General features: G+C 56.2%; 2 protein-coding genes across 8 annotated transcripts in view; one reads left to right on the top strand and one right to left on the bottom strand.

The window, feature by feature from the left end:
* Positions 1–219: 219 nt before the first annotated feature.
* On the top strand, positions 220–3,515 carry LOC125117888 (uncharacterized). Of its 2 annotated transcripts, XR_007132765.1 has the most exons (3): positions 220–1,384; positions 1,598–1,875; positions 2,821–3,515. XR_007132765.1 is itself a non-coding variant. In XM_047763993.1 (2 exons), the coding sequence occupies exons 1-2, from the start codon at positions 800–802 to the stop codon at positions 1,721–1,723; spliced, it is 711 nt and encodes a 236-aa protein (XP_047619949.1). In that variant the 5' UTR covers positions 220–799; the 3' UTR covers positions 1,724–3,515. The 2 variants fall into 2 exon arrangements, 1 of the variants encoding a protein (XP_047619949.1); XM_047763993.1 differs by having other exon boundaries at positions 1,598–3,515.
* Positions 2,929–18,854, bottom strand: part of FHL1 (four and a half LIM domains 1) — a 57,482-nt gene continuing 41,556 nt past the window's right edge. For 2 of the 6 annotated variants that reach the window (XM_047763990.1, XM_047763991.1), the window contains exons 3-8: positions 7,372–7,553; positions 6,996–7,170; positions 6,200–6,369; positions 5,575–5,761; positions 4,788–4,987; positions 2,929–4,436 (exon numbers count right to left, since the gene is read on the bottom strand). In XM_047763990.1, coding sequence (XP_047619946.1) covers positions 4,353–4,436; positions 4,788–4,987; positions 5,575–5,761; positions 6,200–6,369; positions 6,996–7,170; positions 7,372–7,527 — 972 coding nt within the window. In that variant the 5' untranslated portion in view covers positions 7,528–7,553 and the 3' untranslated portion in view covers positions 2,929–4,352. Of the gene's footprint in view, positions 4,437–4,787; positions 4,988–5,574; positions 5,762–6,199; positions 6,370–6,995; positions 7,171–7,371; positions 7,554–8,597; positions 8,623–14,303; positions 14,675–18,854 lie in introns of those variants that run through there. The other 4 variants (XM_047763988.1, XM_047763989.1, XM_047763987.1 and 1 more) reach the window with 4 other exon arrangements.

Genomic DNA, 18,854 nt, shown 5'->3' with positions numbered 1-18,854 from the left:
GCGGTCACTCCCCACCCGCCTCCCCCAGCCCTTTCATTGGTTTATTTTTGTCTTTTTGCCTTTTCTAGGGCCGCTCCCACAGCAGGTGGAGGTTCCCAGACCGAGCGTTGAATCGGAGCTGTAGCCACCGGCCTCCACCACAGCGACAGCAACGCCGGATCCTCAGCCCACGGAGCGAGGCCAGGGATGGAACCCGCAACCTCATGGTTCCTAGTCGGATTCGTGAACCGCTGAGCCACGATGGGAACTCCTCCCCCAGCCCTTTTAGACCTCGTCTCAGGTGCTGGCCATGCCCGAGGAAAACACGTGTGCTTTTGAAAGTCTGAGTGTGCCCTCGGCAGTGACTGTGCTCTGTTACACACGCATCTCTTCCCGACATCATTGCGCGTGGCCAAACCGGTGTTTCGTTTCTAGTCTGGAAACGCGTCCCGCCCCGCGGAGTTGCGCTGGAGAAGGTGAGGCCCTCGTTTATCCTGCCCTTCGGCACCTGGTGCTTTGAGGACAGTGGCGGCCGTTGAACCAGGACGCGCCCTGGTGCCCGCGCAGCCTGAAGCGCAGTCACGGCACCGTGTGGACGCGCTGAGGCGATGGACGCCGAGCCAGCCTGCCCCTCTGGCCGTCGGCTGATGTCCTTCGCCCTGTGAGGACCTATGGGTCCCCTGAGGTTTCCCTTCCTCCCCGGAGAGCCTTTTGGTTCCCGCGCCCCTGAAGAACAGGTCCCCGGCCTCTCCCAGGGGAGTCCTCAGGTCAGCACGTGGCCCTCGCCCGTGTCGTCGTGCCCCCCCACCCCCTGCCCCGCATGCAGAGAAGCCTTTCAGCAGCTCTGACCCCCGACGACCCCGCGGCGCGGCGCGGCGCGGCGCGGTGCGGAACCCTGGGAAGGATGCTCGCCGGCGCCGAAGCCCCCGCCCTGGCCGAGAGACCTCGCGCCCATCGCAGCCCCTCTGAGTCCTCGCCTCTGGCAAGTGGCGGGGTCTCGGTTCTGAGGGTCCCTCACTCACTGCGGCAAGAGCCGGAGGGGCGGGAGGCGGGGCGTCGAGCCCCGCAGCCAGGGCGGACCGTCTGCACGTGTTATCAGGGGCCAGCGCCCCGCAGGCCTGGGGGGTTGAAGCTGCTTCCCGAGAGGCTGCGTTGCCCTCGGTCTCCCCGCCAGTCCGGTTCCAGCTTCCAGACGGGCTCGCCCAGTAACTTCCCCGGCTATGTCGTCATAACCAGAGGGCCGTCTGCACCTTCCACGGGCCTGCTACTTTACAGGCCTCGTCTTAAGGCCTCACAACCACCCAGCGACATGTGGGTTCTCGTTTTTACCAGGAGGACACAGATTCACGGCGACTGGCATTTGTTCAAGGCTCTACAACTAGAAAGAGGCAGATCGGATGTTCAGGTGTGATTCTGAAGTCACACCTCATACGGCTTTGGGGAGGGAACGGCGTCTGTGGCTCGCGTGGTGGATGGTAACGTACTGTGTTTGATGAAAATAATGGCTAACGCTGGACACTTCTTGGGTGTTGGTCAGTCGCCCTTGCTTAATAAGCATTTCTGCGGTCAGGTTATCTGCAGTGACTGTGCAAGGAAGGAATTCGGTTTCACTTTACAGGCGAGGAAACCTGCCCAAGGTGTCATAATGCAAAGCAGCAGCGCGGCAGGATTGGAAGCCAGCGGTGCCAGTGCCGTCTACTCCTCAGCAGAGCTCTTTGGCCCAGGCGTGGGCCAAGTGGCATGAGAAGCAAAGGGCGACAGGCTTGAGGGGGGCAAGAATGTGAAAGGGATAAAGCGGAGAAGCCCAGGCAGCTGAAGAGGGAGAAGGGGCTGCGAGAGGCAGCTGGAGCATCATCGTCGTCGTCGTCGTCGTCGTCGTCACTGGCAGGCTGGAGGGTGAGGACCAGGAAGGGAGGGAGCGGGTCCGAGGAGAGGCAGGGTTGGCCAGCACAGAGCTGGCAGAGGCGGGGGCACGGCCAGTGTGTCAGGGTCTCTCCCTGGCCCCCCCCCTGCCCCTTCCCAGGCAGGTTCCCCTGAGCTCCACCCCTCGGGAAGCAGAGGGGTGCCGTCTCAACTCCCCACCCCGCTTCCTCGGGACCCCAGGAGATGAGCGGACCGCACAGGCTCTTTGTTGTTTTAAGGGCTGTGACTGATTCTTCTACGGAGACACGCAAGGGGCTGCTTCCCGCTCATAGCAACGCTCATGGTTTCTACAGACACCAAAGGGGTTCTGTCCTTTGGTATCCCTGGGCACGCGGCTCCTCGAAGCTGAGACCCCCTCCTCCCGACTCCGCCTTTGCTTGAAGGGTCCTTTCACCAGGTGCCCCTTTGGCCTGGGGACCCGCCCCTCTGATGAGCATGTGGCAGACGTCTGTGTTCCTGGGCCTCGGGCGCCATTCTAAAACGACCACGTGCTCCTCGGCGACCTGCACCTCTGACGCGTGGCCACCATCTGGAAGCTTCCTCCACCTCCGCCCACACTGTCCCTGTGCCTGCCACCCCAGAGGGACACCAGCCCAAACGAGCAGCCTCCCAAATAAGCGCCATCCACGAGGCGATCGGCCTTCTGGAGGCCTGACAGTGGCAGGAGCGAGCGGCAGCCACAGCGTGGGGCTCCGGAGGGCACAGGGAGAGGGCGGCCGACAAAAGAGGGACGTGAGGACTTCCCGAGGACACCCTTCAGCTGCGATTCCCTGCCCCAGCCCCCTGGCCAAAGAACGTCGGTTTGCCCTTTTTAAGGGCTACGCACATCTGGGAAAAGTTATCTGAGGTCGGAGTGGGGTTTTTTGGTTGGTACTGCTCCTCACAGGAGCCAAGGCTGATCTTGTTCATAATCCCTAGGTTCCATGTAATGGCACGGAGGGAAGGAGAAAGCTCATTCCGGCCTCTGGACCAGCGGTATCGCCTGAGAACAGGGCCACCCGGCAGAATCAGGAGTCATGAGGCAGGTTCTTTAGATGCTGCTTTATTTCCGTAAGGATACACTGAAACGTTAGATGATCAAAGCTAATGACAAAATGTAGCAATGAGGCATCGGCTTCTCTAACCACTCCTACGAGAATGTTAATACGCGCTGTCATTACGTGTGTACTCTTGAAGTCGTCTCGGGATATGCTATGTAATACAACAATGTAGCTAGAATACAGTAAGGAGGTGCTCCTGCGTCTCAGGTAAGCGCTACGTGGACATCCGGTTCTGCCTGCCGGGACCGTGGCCTCCCCGCTCCCCCAGCGATCCAGCTGTAAGCTCTTGAGGAACGGTCCTAAGACTCACAACAGCAGCCGCCGCCGCCGCTGACAACGGTTGGGGGGAAGCCCACTCTGCCGTGTCTGGAAACGGCATGTCCGTGTCAGTGACAGTCCTGGCACCTGCTCACCTGCCCCTCTCAGGTTTTATGGCTACTTCTGGAGGGTAAATTGCAAAACCGCAGGAACGCCTGAGGGGGCGAAAACATTCTCATGCAAGTCTCCAAACCCATAAACTATGCTGCTATTCATTAAAGCAAAACATTATTCATTAAAAAAAGATAAAGGACAGCTGGGTTAGTTTTGTTAAGCTTCCGGAAGTATTCACTGGGACGACATTCTGGTGACACAGGCTCGTTTTCTCAGACCTGCCTACACTCTCCCAATCGCCTTGCGTGTTCCATGCTTGGCAGGAGGAACGCTCCGAAAGCACGCCACAAATCCAAATCCAACGTTAGTACAGGGGAAAGGTCGGTTAGAATTACAGCTAAATTCAAATGTTAGTTTTCTGGAAATCCATATTAGTGGTTTGAAAGCACAAAAGAACAGAGGGAAGGTGTTGATGGGGAAGTTAAACCATGCATCTCGGTAAGTTCCTGCTGCTCACAGGACAGGGTGAGCAGCCGAGTTGGAGCAGCCGCTGCAACTCTCGCGTGTGTCGTGTGACGGACACGGTGGGTCCCAGCTGAGCCACGAGAGGCATCTCAGTGGGGGCTTTATCTCTTAGGCTTCTTGCTTACATCACTAAGCAGCTAAATGGTCGGCGCTTTTCTGCTCTAGGATAAACATGCAGAAGAGTCAATCTAGCTACGTGTTCGTTTGCTAACTGCAGCTATCAGGACAGTAACGTTGCTGCAGGGTTGCTTTTTGCTAAATCCTAACATGATCACTGCGTGCCCGTACTTGAGGCGTAACTGTAAAATGGGAAGAAGGACAGGAGGAGCAACTCGGAGAGGTGAAAAGGCCTCTCTGGCCCCAGGGGTGGTACGGGGCAGAGGGCGAGGACACAAGGAACAAGACTCAAATTCCATTTTACAGGACAGGAGCCCCTGTCACTTTACAGCTTTTTGGCACAGTCGGGGCAATACACTTGCTCCTGATGGAAAACAAAGCGCTTGTTGGCCAGATTCACGGAGCATTTTTTGCAGTGGAAGCAGTAGTCGTGCCAGGATTGTCCTTCATAGGCCACCACACTGGAGCCTTTACCAAACCCTGCGGAGGAAACAAAAGCAAACAAGAGCGACAGCTGAGTGCACACGGGTGGGAGCCAGGCCGTCCACGGGGCCCACCAGCGCGCCGGCAGCGGCCGCCCGGCGCCCGGCCCCCCCGCTCCACCGCGCGCGCGCCGCCGTCCCCCGTGCTGCCGGGACCTGAGAAGATGCCAAAGCTCCGCCGAGGGCTCCCGTGCTTTCCAGAACCCACATCCCCTGCCACCGCCATCACCCTGTGACTGACGCGCACCGACCTCCCAGCACAACCAGTTTCTTTGATTTAGGTCAGGGCCATGGCATCAAAGTGGCCACCAGGAGGCAAACTTGGGCCGTTTGTGGGGTGTGCACTTACCGGGCCTCGAGGAGCTGCTAAGCTTCGATTTTTTCTATAAAGAACCACCACCCACGAGGGACAAGTCCTCTCTCCACCCGGATGCCTGCCCCGGAGGTTGGCGCTGGGAAACAGGGTGAGAGGCAAGCGTTTCCCGTGGCACACTGGGGCCTTCCTAGCTTTAGAGACTGGGTGGCTCACTCTTGACACAGTCCTTTTCCCTGAGGATGGCAAAAGTCTTCTCAAATGTACATTTCAAGGCTCCCCGGGAGATGGGAAAATTGGAGGCGGGGGAGAGGGCCCAGGGCACGTGGACCGCGGCCGCGAGATGAGGAATGAAGTGATTCGCTTGGCTCCTGATCGCAAAAGACCTGCCCACTGGCACCTCTGAGCTACCTTCCCCTACGGGGTGTTTGCATCCCAGCTTCTGGCTCGCCGCCCCCCCCCCCCGCCCCGGCTCCCCTCCCGCACCCCAGCCCAGCCCGCATCTGGGCCCCCCCCCCTCCCCGCCCCTGCCCCGCCCCCAGCATCCCCGCGCAGTGCCTGCCCGTGGCCGTGGGTCTCAGGCTCGTGATCTCCGGCAGCATCGTAAGTTAGTCGGCAGTAGTCAGAAGTGTTCTGTGTTGCAAAGGCTAACCTGGCCTGGGGGAGAATCCGCACTATTTGGGGGCCTTTGGGACCACAGTGGCAGGGGGAGGGGGCACTCTCTGGGGCCTTTGTGGATGAAACCGACGACGTAGGAAAATGAGAGATGGTTACCGTGCGCAAGACCTAGCCTGGCAGACTTAGCAAGGACTCTTTAGCCTACCAGTGATGGGGTTCTTGCATCCAGCACACTTCTTGGCCACAAAGTTCTTGTAGCAATCCACGCAGTAATACTGGTCCTCCACAGCGGTGAAACGCTGCCCAGCCAGCTTCTTAGAGCAGGTAACACACACAAAGCACTCGGCATGCCAGGGCTGATCCTGGTAAGTGATTCCTCCAGATGTGATGGCCTAGACCAGGGAGTGTAGCACCGGATTCAGATTCAACAACCATTTTGTTGAATGCCTACTACGTGCCAGGCACTGTGCTGGGCGCTCGGGTCTACAGTATCTCATTGAATCGCCACAACGGCCATGGGAGGCAGGTGCCATTATTATCCCCAGGTTCCAGACGAGGACACCGGGGCTCGGGGAAGGCGAGCCCGTGTGCGAGGTTAACGTGGCAACCGGGTGGCGGAGGCCGGCCTCCAGAGCCAGTCAGGGTGCCTGCCTCGGCCTGGGCGCTGCTTTCGACCACCCCGGTCTCCTCCTCTGTGACACGAGAATAATAATTCCTACGTCGCAGGGCTGTCGTGAGGATGGAATGGGATAGTGTGTGTGCAAGTGCTCTGCAAACTGTCAAATGCTTCTAGAAACAATGGCCAGCGCAGAACGCCCTTGACAACGTACCTTGTTGCACTTCACGCAGTGCTTGGCAAACTTGGTCTCGTGGCAAGTCACGCAGTAGAAGTCCTCCCCTTTGGGGAAGAAGCTTCCTGTCCCGATGACTTGCTTGCAGTTGCTGCAGGTGAAGCAGTCTTTGTGCCAGACGGTGCCCTTGTACTCCACGTTCTGATCGCCTGCGGGGGGGAAGCGAGGGGGTAGCCCCACTGACAGTGCCCTGCAGGGGGCTGCATCCGCTCAGCCGCCCTGGGCCCTCCAGAGGGGAGGGAACGCAGGCCCTGCAGTTGTTGGCCTCACACTTCCCCTGACCCTGCCCGTGGGCTCCCCTACCGCCCCCCCCCCGCCCCCGCCGTGCGGTCATGCCGACCCAGACGCTGTCCGTGGGGGGGGAACCTGGCTTGTACCTTGTGGGGCTCAGACGCCTGAATCCCTGCGCCGCGCGCCCCCACCCCCTGCATGGACTCAAGAGATTCCAGTGGGAAGGGGCTCCTTGACCGGGAATGGCACCCCAGGAAGAAGCATGCTTCGATCACTTACTAAACCCAAATGAGAAAGCGCTACATACTTGTCGCTTCCTTCTCTTGCCACAGCCCGTTCTCTCCAAGGTTCTTTACTTGCCGAGTGTGTGCGTGTGTGCGAGCATATATGTGTACACATATATACGGGTGTATATATGCATGCATATATATGCTAACCTCCGGCAGCGGCTCCCGCCAGCGTCATCCCCATCACAAGCACCCCTGCGCCACACTGCCCTCAGGGCCTCCTCCCTGGCTGCCCCGGGGCTGAGTGTGGCCGGTACCTGCCACGATGGGCTTGAAGCACCCCTTGCACTTGGGGGAATCCTCGCGAGTGGTGCACTTGTTGCACAGGATCTTGTTGTCCTTGGCCATAAAGGTCTCATTGGCCAAGGGGTGAAGGCACTTGGAGCAGCGGAAGCAGGTGTCGTGCCAGTAGCGGTTCTTGTAGTGCACCTCCTGGGAACCGAGCACAGGGGGTGGCCGTCAGGATGACACAGTCCCTGACACCCTGGATGCGGGGGAGGCTGGAAGACTCCACTCCTGAGACAATCGCAAGGGCTGGCGTCTGGCCGTGTTCCCCATCAGCCAGCCAGGGATGGAGTGTGGCTGCTCCTCTGCGCCCCAGCCCCACCCAGGCCCCGGCCCCACGGGCGCTACCTTGGAGTCAGCGCCGATGGGTTTGCGGCACTCCACGCAGGTGTTGGCGCAGAACTTGTCGAAGCACTTCAGGCAGCAGTGGTGGCCGTCCTTCTGCACGTACTTCTTTCCCTGCAGCGGGTCCCTGCAGTAATGGCAGTCAAACTTCTCGGCCATGGTGCCTACCTTGTAGCTGGAGGGGCCTGCGGGGGGCAAGGAGGCAGAACAAATGAGACGCGAAGGCCAAGGGGTTCGGGGACTGCGGCCAGGGCGCTGAGGCCAGAGGCAGTTCACTGGTGACTCCGGTGATGAAACAGACAGTCCCTGGGGTCCCGGGAGAGGGTCCCACTGGGCCATCCCCCTGCACTGCCTCTGAGAGGACACTGAGGGGGCCAGGCGGCTCTGAGCTGAGCTGGGCGGGCGGGTGGGTGGGCGGCCGCTGGGGCAGCGTCTGCAGCTCCTGGGAGGAGAGGCTGGCGGGGGAGGGAGGAGGCCCCCACGCTCCCAGGCACGGAATTCAGCGCATCTGAACCCAAACTTTCTGCCAACACCAGACCATGCTAGGGACGTGAGCAGTGCGTAAGCATTTATTTCAAATCTGGCAGAGCACTTTGTAATCCCTGAAATGATCCTACAGAATGACTTCCAAGACAGTTTACTGACTCTGGAGGCCTGAGCAATCAGTTCTGCACCAGTGAGCTATCTGTCACAGTGGCGTTTGGCTTCGTGACGCGCCAAAAATCAAATCCCCCTTCATCCAAGCAAGTGAGGATCAATAGAGTCCATGAAGTGTCAGGATTCAGGACCCTGTTGTTTGCAAAACTGCCATCTTCAAGCAGCATCTAGGTGGGGGCGGGGATGACTTTGTAAAAAGTGTCAGGCGGATTTTGTCAAGAACCCCTCCCGCACTGCCTGCAGCTGAACAACTCCCCCTGCCCCCAACCCGAGGGCCTGTGGTCACCAGCCCTCAAAAGCAGTCTGTTCATCGCGCCACCAAAAAGGTACCAAACATTTCTATGAGCTCTCAGTTTCTATAAACACATGCTAATTTCTTCGTCTCTCCCTGAAAAAGAAACTTACACGGGTAAAGAAAGAGACAGCAATTATTTAAGGCGCCCAGACAACACGAGAAGAGCGAGCACTTTCTCCCGCTACCCACGAACACGGTGGTCGTGCGCGCAAACATCCGGGAACTGATTTAAAGAGAAAGAAGGAGGGAAGAGAAAGGAGCAGCTGCCCGTACTCACCTCGGCTCCTCCACTAACTGAACGGCCCCGGACACCCACTTTGGGTCCCATTCCCAGGTTTTTTTTATACAAACACATGTCCAACTTGTTTGGATCTTGTTGCTGTAGGCAACCAAATAGCAGCAGAGTGAGCTAAGGAAACCACACCCTGCGTCTGAGCACCGCCAGGAAGCTGTGAACTCTCACTCAGAACCCGCCTCCAGCCAAGGGCGGCCAGCAGCCGGCCCCGGCCCATCTGCTCACACAGACCCTCCTCTCCAGACACCCGACGACCCGACCGAGGCAAGGAGTGACAGTCCTGTGCCAAGAAAGGGGCCTGGGACACTTGGGTCACGGTTCAGAGATTTTCTGAGACCAGAGAACGGCTCTTACTGGCCCTTTTTCCCCCAAAAGAAATCCGAGGTGTTCCCTTACACAGCCAGCTTAGAAAAGGAGAGCCGCCCGGACCCTGGGGTCCGTCTCCTTGAATGACGACGCACTGTTTAGGGAGGCAGCTTTAAAAGTGTCTTCAGCCCCCACGTCTACAGGAAAGAGCATCTATCACAGGGACAGAACGTTGAAAATCACTCTCCTTATTAATTCATTCTTGCTGGTCTTGCACATGTCACATAAAATCCTTGTCTTATTAGTGTTTCCACACTGAAACTGTGCGCTCTGTTGAGATTTACTTTCTTGTTAAGAGCTGCGGAGAGAAACCAAATAAATCCCCAGCAACAGTAAGTGCCAGGAAATTAAATTATCAGTGGCTCCCAAATGCCATTTGGCAGGAAATCAGAACTTGTAAGATTAGACGGGACGGGCTTCCTGCACGGCCAGTAACCATGGCTGGTTCTAGCAAGGACTACCTGCTTGGACCACGTCTGAAAACCCAACCTCCTTCCTCACCAAAGTCTCTACTTAGAGTCTAAAACCCTCCTCACTGTAACGTCCCTCTCTTTTGATGTTGTTCAAAGAAAAAATGGATTCTAGATATTTCTATATTAAAGTACCATACAGAGACCTACCTAAGGGGAGTCCTATCACTGGGTATTCCTGAGTCCTAACTTTACAGGAGAAATGCAGGTATTCGTGTCACCCAAGGAAGCAAAGCACCAGAAAACACAATGAATCCTACTTAGGTTTTCAGAGGTCTCAGAGATAAGGAAACCCACTGTGCTTCACAGTACCAGAGAGATCTTACCTGCCAAGCCTTTCCCACCTTAAAACCACACACTTTTCAAACCATCATTTTACCAACACCAAGTTCTTCACTGGTTACTTTCATAGTTCTAGATCACGACTTGCTCAGAGTTTCTAGGTATCCAGATGACGGAATAATCCATGGCTCATCCATGAACATGGAGTCAGTCAGTGAGGCTGTTCACCCCTGTATCGTGCCTACGGTCCAGGGTCGTAAACCAAGCAGAAGGAAAATTAAGTCAATCAGCCCCCCAGGCAATGTTATTCCACTGCTTTTAGTGGTTTTCACTCCGAGATTTAGGCGTTATTACTTTGTCTTTCAGCAGAATGAAAAGCTCCGGGTCGGCTCCCATTCCCCACCACTGTATACTCTAACCCAAAGAGTCTGTGTCCAGATGGAGAGACAGATTTCAAAGGGCATATCCTTTTAAAACAGATTTCCACAGCTGACTCAAGCCTTTTTCATGTGTGTGGAAACACTGATTTGTCAAGATAAAATAGGCACTTCGAGGATTGCAGACTTTATTGCCTAATAAGTAAATAGGCTGGAAATACTGAAGGCACGTTTATAATGTCGATGTCAAATTCATGAACTTTAGTATTTTTTTGCAATAAATCCAACCGAGTGGAACTCTGGGCAACCTAAATGCGCTTACCTCGTGTTTTTCTAACCTTAGGATTATTTGATCCAAAACTATTTCAAGCCTTCACACGGTGTACTTGGGAGGAAGCTGGAGCAATGCATTCCTGCTGATGAGAGACAGTTACTGCATCAGAACTCTGCATCAAAGTCACACAGTCTGCATACGAGCAACATATTTTGTTACTACTTATCTCCAAAGAGATGAACCACCCTAAGACAACGGCTGCTAGGTGACAGACAACACTGAGACCCAGAGGTTCCTAGGAGACCGCAAAATCCCTGATTCGTGGGATCCACCAAAACAAGGCAGAGTCAAGCTTCGATTTCCCATGGAAAGAAAAGCTCTACGCCTCCCTTTCCCTTCGTTAGAAAGAAGAGGATAGAGAAAAAAATGAAAAGGGTGTTTTTACGTCCTCTTTGGTGCTCGCTTTCATCTTTGTGAATTACACGCACTGGATGTTTCTCTCTCGGGGAGTCCTTTTCTTACCCCCGTGGCAATTTCGGGGCACATGATGCGTGAAACCTTTTAACCTTCCCCGAACATCCCCGTCTGTCCGCCTCAACCTGCTGTTGCTGCCTGGGAGAGGGCACGGCCCGAACTGCGAGCGGAGCCATCAGACACACGACTGCAGGCCGCCACTTCCCCTCCTGGCCGAGCCCATGCCAGGGAGCGCCCGACCCTGCCGCTGCCAGCTCTGCAAGGACACCGGGCGCCACCCGCCCACCCCGGGCCTTGCCCGCGTGGCTCCCACAGTCCATACCTGCCGACTGACAGCTGCAGATGTCACCACCATTATTAACTTTCTAAAACCTCTTTTCTTTTTTCTTACAGTTTTTTTGGTTGCACCCACAGCATACAATGAAGAAGTTCCTGGGACCAGCGATGGAACCCAGGCCACGGCAGTGACAATGCCAGATCCTTTAACCACCAGGCCACCAGGGGATTCCAAAACCTCTTTTCTTAAGAGCATTTTATAACAAAGACGTCTGTTGTAGAAAATCCGGAGGCAGCTCCTGTGACCCTGAGGTGCTGATGTGGAACTAACGGTCCTTCCTATACTTAGAATGCAGCTGGAAATGCGACTGCGTGATCAACTATTCGGTATTTATTCCAAGAGGATAGCTGGACCTTCTTGCCATGTGTGCTTCAAAAGACACATCATTCTTCACCTAATAAACAAGCTTCCTCTTTGAGAAAATTCCTGAACTATAGCCAGCACGCTGAGAGGGGCCTATGCAGACCTCAGTTATCTCCAAAATCGTTTTGGCTTTCGATTTAATCATGTACACATACAGGAAATACAACGTTACAACTTTTTTTTTTTTTAACTATAAACCTCATTAGAGAAGATCCAATTTGCATTTAATCATCTTGTGTCTGGTTTTGTATGTATCCGGCTCATGTTTTCCTGCTAATCTTCATTTCTCCCCGCCTGCCCAGATGGCTCAAAATAAAGACGATTTAAGGAAAAAGTGAATTATTATGACCAGGTAGCGTTTTTCTAATTGTGCATTTTCCCTGAGGGGTGTGATGTACAGTGTAAACAATGAGCAGCCGCTCAAACGGGAAAAAAATGCCCGTTACGTCTGGTCTGTTAATTGCTAAGTCCAACCTAGCAGTACATTAGTCACTCTGCGTATAGGTACTGGCTCCGAAGGAAAGGGTACAGTGCTTTACCGAGCACACTCAGCAGACAGAGAACCAAGCCTTGGCGGGGGAAGCCTCAGCGGTGGAAGGGGAGGCGCCGGACGGGCTGGGGATTGAACACCTAAGCGGCTGCCACGGGGCGAGCTCAGGAGACCCGCGAAAAGGGGCCAGTCAGGGAATTTCGCCGAACATCGCCACGTGTTTTTCCCTTACAAACAGACCGTTGTTAGCAACTTGCCTCCTACGCTGTGTTAGGAAAACACCGCAAGTCTCCTGCGGGCGGCTGGTGGCAGGTGACACCGGCGTCAGGGGTCCAAGCCCCGCCCCTCCCCGCCCCGCCAGGGCCGCTCGGTGCTGACACGGGGCAGGCCGAGCAGGGCACACACTGGCAGCAACATGTGTTTTCGGTTTCTCTACTCGGGCGAAGTGGCAGGCCGTCGGCTAGTGGTCACGGCAAGTACAAAGCCTTCAGTGTCACCCTCGCCCAAGTCTTCCGTTATTTTAGGACGCGGTCCCCTGGGATCGCGCCCCCAGCCCAGCACACCCCCGCCCCGTGCCCCCCCACCCCAGGCCGGCCTCGACGTGAAGGGCCAAAGGGTAAAGGAAGGCCCTCTGTAGACAGTAAGGATCAAGGCTCACCCTTGAAACATCCTCACCGGATGCGGACGGCCCCTAAAAATGGATTCTGACCCATCCGATTCTGCGAGCCTCTACCCTGTCCACACAAAGTCCACTTCAGGGCACTTCTCTCTCATCTGCTCTCACGGACCTATTGAACCTAACGCGACACAAGATGCTAGCTCCTGATTTTAAAAATCACCTAGAAGGTGTCAGCAATTTGTCTAATTTCGTTACAGTTACAGCCTCCAGATTTATAGAAGAATAACGTCAGGATGTGGTATAGTTTCAAAATCCAAGGTTGGGTGTGTTATAAACATGTCACCTTTGAAATAGATTTCCTTATCCTGTCATTTAATTAGTAAATAAAACGGGCAGTTCCTCTACCAGTTAACTAACATGCGTCCAAGGTCCACTGGAACAACTGGTACAGCCGGCTAGTTTGTCTCCACCCAGAGCATGCAGACGTTGGCCGATTAGATTAGCACAGTCTCGGGCCTGTGGTGCCGAGCTGGTACAATGGCTCCCGGGTGGAGGAAGAGACAGCAGGCAGCTCGAGAGCCTTGGGAACAAGGAGGACAAGCAGACAGGTGGACCGAAGCAGCGCATCCCACAGCAGCACGCTTGGTTCAAACCCCGACAGAGAAATCTGACCCAGTACTCCCTTTATCTAAACAGCCCAGTACTGCCTTTATCTAAACAGCCACAGGCAACGCTCAGTTCTCAAAACTGTTGTTTCCAAAAGACTGCCACTGAGAATGACATCGACCCTTCATCTGAAAGCTGAGAGATGGGCCAAAGTGCCTGGCTGCTAAGAAAGGGGACCGTTCCTTAGCAAGAGGGCCACAGAGCCACAGCGACAGTCCTGGCTTGGGAGGAGCGAGGCAGCAGGCTGAGCCCAGAGACCTGCCTGCCCTGCAGCCCTCGGGCCCCGGCCCCCGGGGATCTGGTCCACGCCAGAGGCTTCCTCCACGTCAGGGCATCAAACGAGAGGGAGACTCTTGGGGCACCGACAGTCTAGAGGGTCCACAGCTTTGCCCAGTTTTCTGATCAGAAGAGTTGGGGGGCTACGTGTCACAGCCGAAGGCTCCCGGCTGTGGGTCCGGGAGGACCAGACACAGGGCCCTTCCGAGGAGAAGAGGGCCTTAGGGCAGCACGGACTTTGCGTTATCAGTCTTCCTTCTTGCAGCTCCATGTTCCACGGTTGACCTTTTCTAAACATTGAAATTCGGTTTAAAGCACTGTCAAGATGAAGATCTGTATCTTACAAATAACCCCCAAACTGCGAACAGTCACAACGAAAACCTCTTTCCTCACCCAATCACTTCCAGCCTCCTAGACGTCCTGCCAAAGGGCTCTGGAGCAACGTGTTTACATGTTTTCAAGAAATAAGCTACTCGAGCTGTTGACTTTACCTGAACAAGATCCTCTTTTGTCCCGGAAACAGCATTAGAGGGAGGCAAGGCCTGAGCAGAGAGGAGCTACGGCTCTGTTACTATTTAGACAGGACTGAAATCACGTCACCCAAAAATATCTTTTAAACAAAGGTCGGACGCGGGGCCCTCGGCACCCTGTGCTCCGAGAAGCCCGGGCCGCCCGGGGCCGCCGCCGCGTTTACCTGCATGTCTGTGGGAGGCCATGGCTCCGCCAGCGAGTCCCGAGCCGCACCTGGAGCCACCGTCCCCCGGGCCCGGCTGATAAGGCTGCGGCTCCGTTGTGAACATACATTTAAGGGGAAGCGGCGAACACGAAAATAACCGAGAGCAGATGGCCCACCCTCCCCAGAGATCGCAACCTTAATCCCACTCGAAAATTCTTAACCATTTTAGGTGATCCAAGGGAGAAGAATAGGACCCAGTAAAAATACCAAACACTACATATAAATACCTGTGGGGCTACTCAGCATCCAAATTAGCTCCAGAGCCAGAGAGGCCGCAGAGAAAGTGATCCCTGTACCGGAATAAAATTTGGACGCGGCCGTGGCATACCTCAACGCTGAGCCACCCCATGAATCTACTTTATACGCCCGACGAGCTCGCCCGCGGGCCCCGGAAGGACGCGAGTTTGTGCTGCTACCGGTCAAAGTAACTGTACGAGACAGACCGCCAGCGGCAGCGGGGGAAAGACGCACTGGACCCGAGGGCCACACAGGTCGAGGGCATGGCCCGTGTCCTCCTGGGTCTGTCCCGGAGGTCAGCAGGGTCCTGAAAAGAGCACCCCTCCTGAGTGCCAGACAGGGCGGGCCCGGAGGGACAGACACACGCACACACCTGCTAGTACACGAGGAAGAGACCGTGTCCCACAAACACAGCCCCTTGCTTTCTACCATCAGGGACGATGAAAGCAGAAACGGGGATGGAAACACGGTGACCCCAACGGGCCATGCGATGGCTGGAGACGGGGTCCCAGGAGGAGCCGTGGGCTACCCCGCCCGGGCCGTGCCCTGCGCCCTCCTCACGCGCCCCACCCCGGGGCACCCGCCCCCGGCAGCCGGGCCCTCCGCCCCGGGCCTCGCGCTGGCTCCTCTGCTTCCTCCAGGCTTGGCTTCAGGTCACTTTCTCGGGCCGTCTTCCCCGGCCACCCCGCCGAACGCTGCCCCCACGGCCCCCAGCCCCGCCCCCCCCCCCCCCCCAGTGACTCCGTGTGGAAAAACCAAATTCCACAACTTGAAAAGGGTTCGCCAAGCCTCACATGAAACTGAAACACAGTCCCACCCGGATCCCTACAAGTGGCTTCCGCCACCGAACATCAAGGAGTGTAGACAACCCTGACTCGGGGGCCAGGGCCATGCTTTCCTCGTCTTCTGTCCCCAGGCCTGGCCGGTGAGCCATACCCGCCTTAGCAACGGATGCCAGACTCTGAGGACGCCTGTGCCCTTCCACCGTCTCACGGGAAGTTATTCTAAAGACAGCCCGGACTGCCAGGAGCTCCCAGTTAGCAGAAGGCAACAGCACCCTCAAAGCCAGGATGCTACAGGCAGATTTATCACACGGTAGCGCCCCCAAAAAGCCCGGAGAGAGAAAGGCCTCTTTCCCAGCTGGGCTGACTGCGCGAGGGCAGGAGACTGGCCAGTATGAACAAGGCCTTGCTCCTAAAACAAATGAGACTATGCACCCAGAGGAAAGGCTCCTATTTTATTAGATGCTTAACTCTGATAAACACTAAATTTTCCATTTAGTGAGGTAAACGCTTAGTTAGAGCCAAGGCATTTTTAATGGCCCCCCTCGCAGGGCTGCGAACAACAAGCAGAGTGCGTGGCCTCGGGAGGTCTACTCCCAGCAAGCAGACGCGTCCCTTTAGCCGGCTGAGCACTGCGAAAGGTGACAACGGAATGGCAACGGGCTGGAGTTCCCGGGTGGCTCAATGGGTTAAGGATCCGGCATTGTCGCTGCAGCAGTTCGGGTCCCTGCTGTGACACCGGTTCAATCCCTGGCCCAGGAAATGTTTAGCAAAAAGCCTAAGTCGATTTTGCCTAAAACCCAAGAGAAAACACAACAGACCTGCTTCCTGCCCATCAATTCATCAGTCACCTCTGACAGGCCAGTGTGAGCTGGGCCTCGGCATTTATTCGGTCGGTGACTTTCACCAACCAGGCCAACCGTGCCTTCACAAAACTGTATGAGGTGTGGCCACGCCTGCTCTGACACCTGTCCCCACTGCCCATGTCCCCTCGTCACACAACTACACAAAAGCGAAACAGGGAAGACAGGTCCTCTGCCAGGTGAAAATCAGTTTTTCAGTAAGGAAAGCTGGCAGCTTTGCCCTGTCTTAGACCAGCGATTCGGTAACCCTGACAGTTCCTCAGCAGACGCCCAGTCGCCGGTTTCATCAGCAGCTGAGCCACCTTCGTTACACATTAACAGGATGATGTGTGATGACATCCTTAGTAATCACTGCACTGTTTACAAAGCTCCTCATATACTCTGGGTGGAGCCCGCCGAGGTTTGAGGAACCAATCTCTTTGGTGCCTGAAGGCCACGTTTCAGGCCTTCCAGCCTTTCGTGGCCCAGCGAACAGCAGGATGGTCCTTCCGTGAATGCTGGGCGTCACAACTCCTAAGCCCCCTCGTGCACAAGACCTCCGAGACCCACCGACCTCCGAGGGCAGCCAGGCATCCTGTCTCCAGCCACCCTGCACTTCCGCGTAACCTCCCCGTGGCTCCACCTACAGACCGTATCCCCTATGCAGTCGCTCATCTTAGAAGAACACTCCTGGAGCAGATGTCCGCGGGGTGGTGCCAGGGCTTTATGCTGGTCCCAAGGAAGAGGAGCGTCCCTGCTTCACAGGAGGCTGAGATCAACATGCAGGTGACTGCCACGCGAGGAGCCACCGCGAGCGCAGCAAGACAGATGTAAAGCAGATGTCATATCAGCTTTGGGGGATCAGACAGGACTTGATGGCTGTGATGACTGTGCCCTGGCCCCTGAAGGACGTGGGGTCTACAGCACACCGAGAAAAGCAGGGGTGTGTGTGAACAAGGGGATGAGAAAAGCAGGGCCCAGGCCAGAGGCAGGATGCAGCCCGCGCCCGGGGGCGGGGGGGGGGACATAGGACAAGGCAGCAGGGGCAGGTAAAGCCACGTAGGAAGGGACACACACACAGGAGGGGACCTCTCTGCAGCTGGGCAAGGGGAGCAAGACCCGAGTAAGGCAAGCCGTGAAGAAGACGGCCGGCGGCTCTCGGGAGAACGGAGTCCGGGGGCCAGGACGGAGCCTGGAAGGGAGCCGCGACTGTCCCACTGAGACGTCAGGGGCCACGGGCTGAACGAGCACAATCAGGCAGGGGCAAGGAGAGGACAGGGGAGCCGGAAGGGACATGGCGGGGCAGACCAAGAGGGCGGCTGAGGTCTGGCTCAGTGCACTGGAGCGGGAGAGGCCGGGATTCTGGCTGATCGGGGAAGCGACGGGGGGCCGCGGGGCCAGAGCTGGGTGGGGAGGCCTGGCGCGTTAGGGGGTGCTGTACCACGGGGTTCGCATCTGAGATGTCAACAGCCAAGTGCCTTGAATGGGATGCAAGCCGTCAGGCCGAGAGCAACGGTGCTGACACTGAGGCTCGGGTGGAACCCCGCTCGCGCCTGCGGGGACTCTGGTGCGGCCCTCGAACCCCAGAATCTCCACCTCCTGACCCCCACCACTGCCGGGGGGGCAGAGGGGCGCAGCCCGGGAGGCGAAGACGATCAGCGATCCAGACGGCCGGGCAGCCTCCACACGGGCTCACGGAAGAAGTGGCAACACGCCCTCAGATTACGTGCCCGGGGCAGGGCCAGAGGCGAGAGGCTGACAGCAACCTGGAAGGGAGTCTTCGTGGCTTCACCAGTGGCTTCGTCTTCACTTTTCTTTTACATTCCTCCTCTTCTTGTGCCAACCACGAGGAAGTCAATACGCTCTACGAGTTCCCGTTGTGGCGCAGCGGAAATGAATCCGATGAGAAACCATGAGGACACAGGTTCGACCCCTGGCCTTGCTCAGTGGGTTACGGATCCGGCGTGGCCGTGAGCTGTGTGTGGTGTAGGTCGCAGACGTGGCTCGGATCTGGCGTGGCTGTGGCTGTGGTGTAGGTCGGCGGCTGCAGCTCCGACTGGACGCCTAGCCTGGGAACCTCCACATGCCACGTGGGTGCAGCCCTAAAAAGAGAAAAAATAATAATAATAATATGCTCTAAGTTTTTTCTCCATATAACTTTGTCAGGCTTACCAGTCCCTCCGCCAACAATTTTACCCAGTGACTCCAACCGCAAGATTAAGGCACCTAGTCATGCACCACGATACGATGTGGTTCTTGTCCTACGTGCTCTTGCCAGAAAAAGCCGGTACAACTTCAGCCATCTCATGTTCCTGTCAATCTTTAGGGTGGGAAGAGTACTTTTCTTACTGACAAGTCATATTCTGCAAAGTCACTGCGTAAGTGTCTCAACTTGGGGCATGCCAGTCAGAGAAAAAAAAAACCAACCAAACAAAACCAAGAGGACAGCCCCAGAAGCATGTGAGAGGTGATTTTATCAGGTGAGAGCCAAATCAGAGCAAACCTAGAATTCTCCTTCCTCCCCAAAGGGTCTCTGACTTCAGAGTGAAGGAAAGATTGGCTATGCAAGGGGAAGACCTGATACAGATGAGATCAAATACCTCAACACCCTGAAAATGCTAATTCACCCCAGTGAAGGCCTGTTCATT

The sequence above is a fragment of the Phacochoerus africanus genome, chromosome X (genome assembly GCF_016906955.1).
Source record: "Phacochoerus africanus isolate WHEZ1 chromosome X, ROS_Pafr_v1, whole genome shotgun sequence".
NCBI lineage: Eukaryota > Metazoa > Chordata > Mammalia > Artiodactyla > Suidae > Phacochoerus > Phacochoerus africanus.
This window is presented reverse-complemented; position numbering and strand designations above follow the sequence as displayed.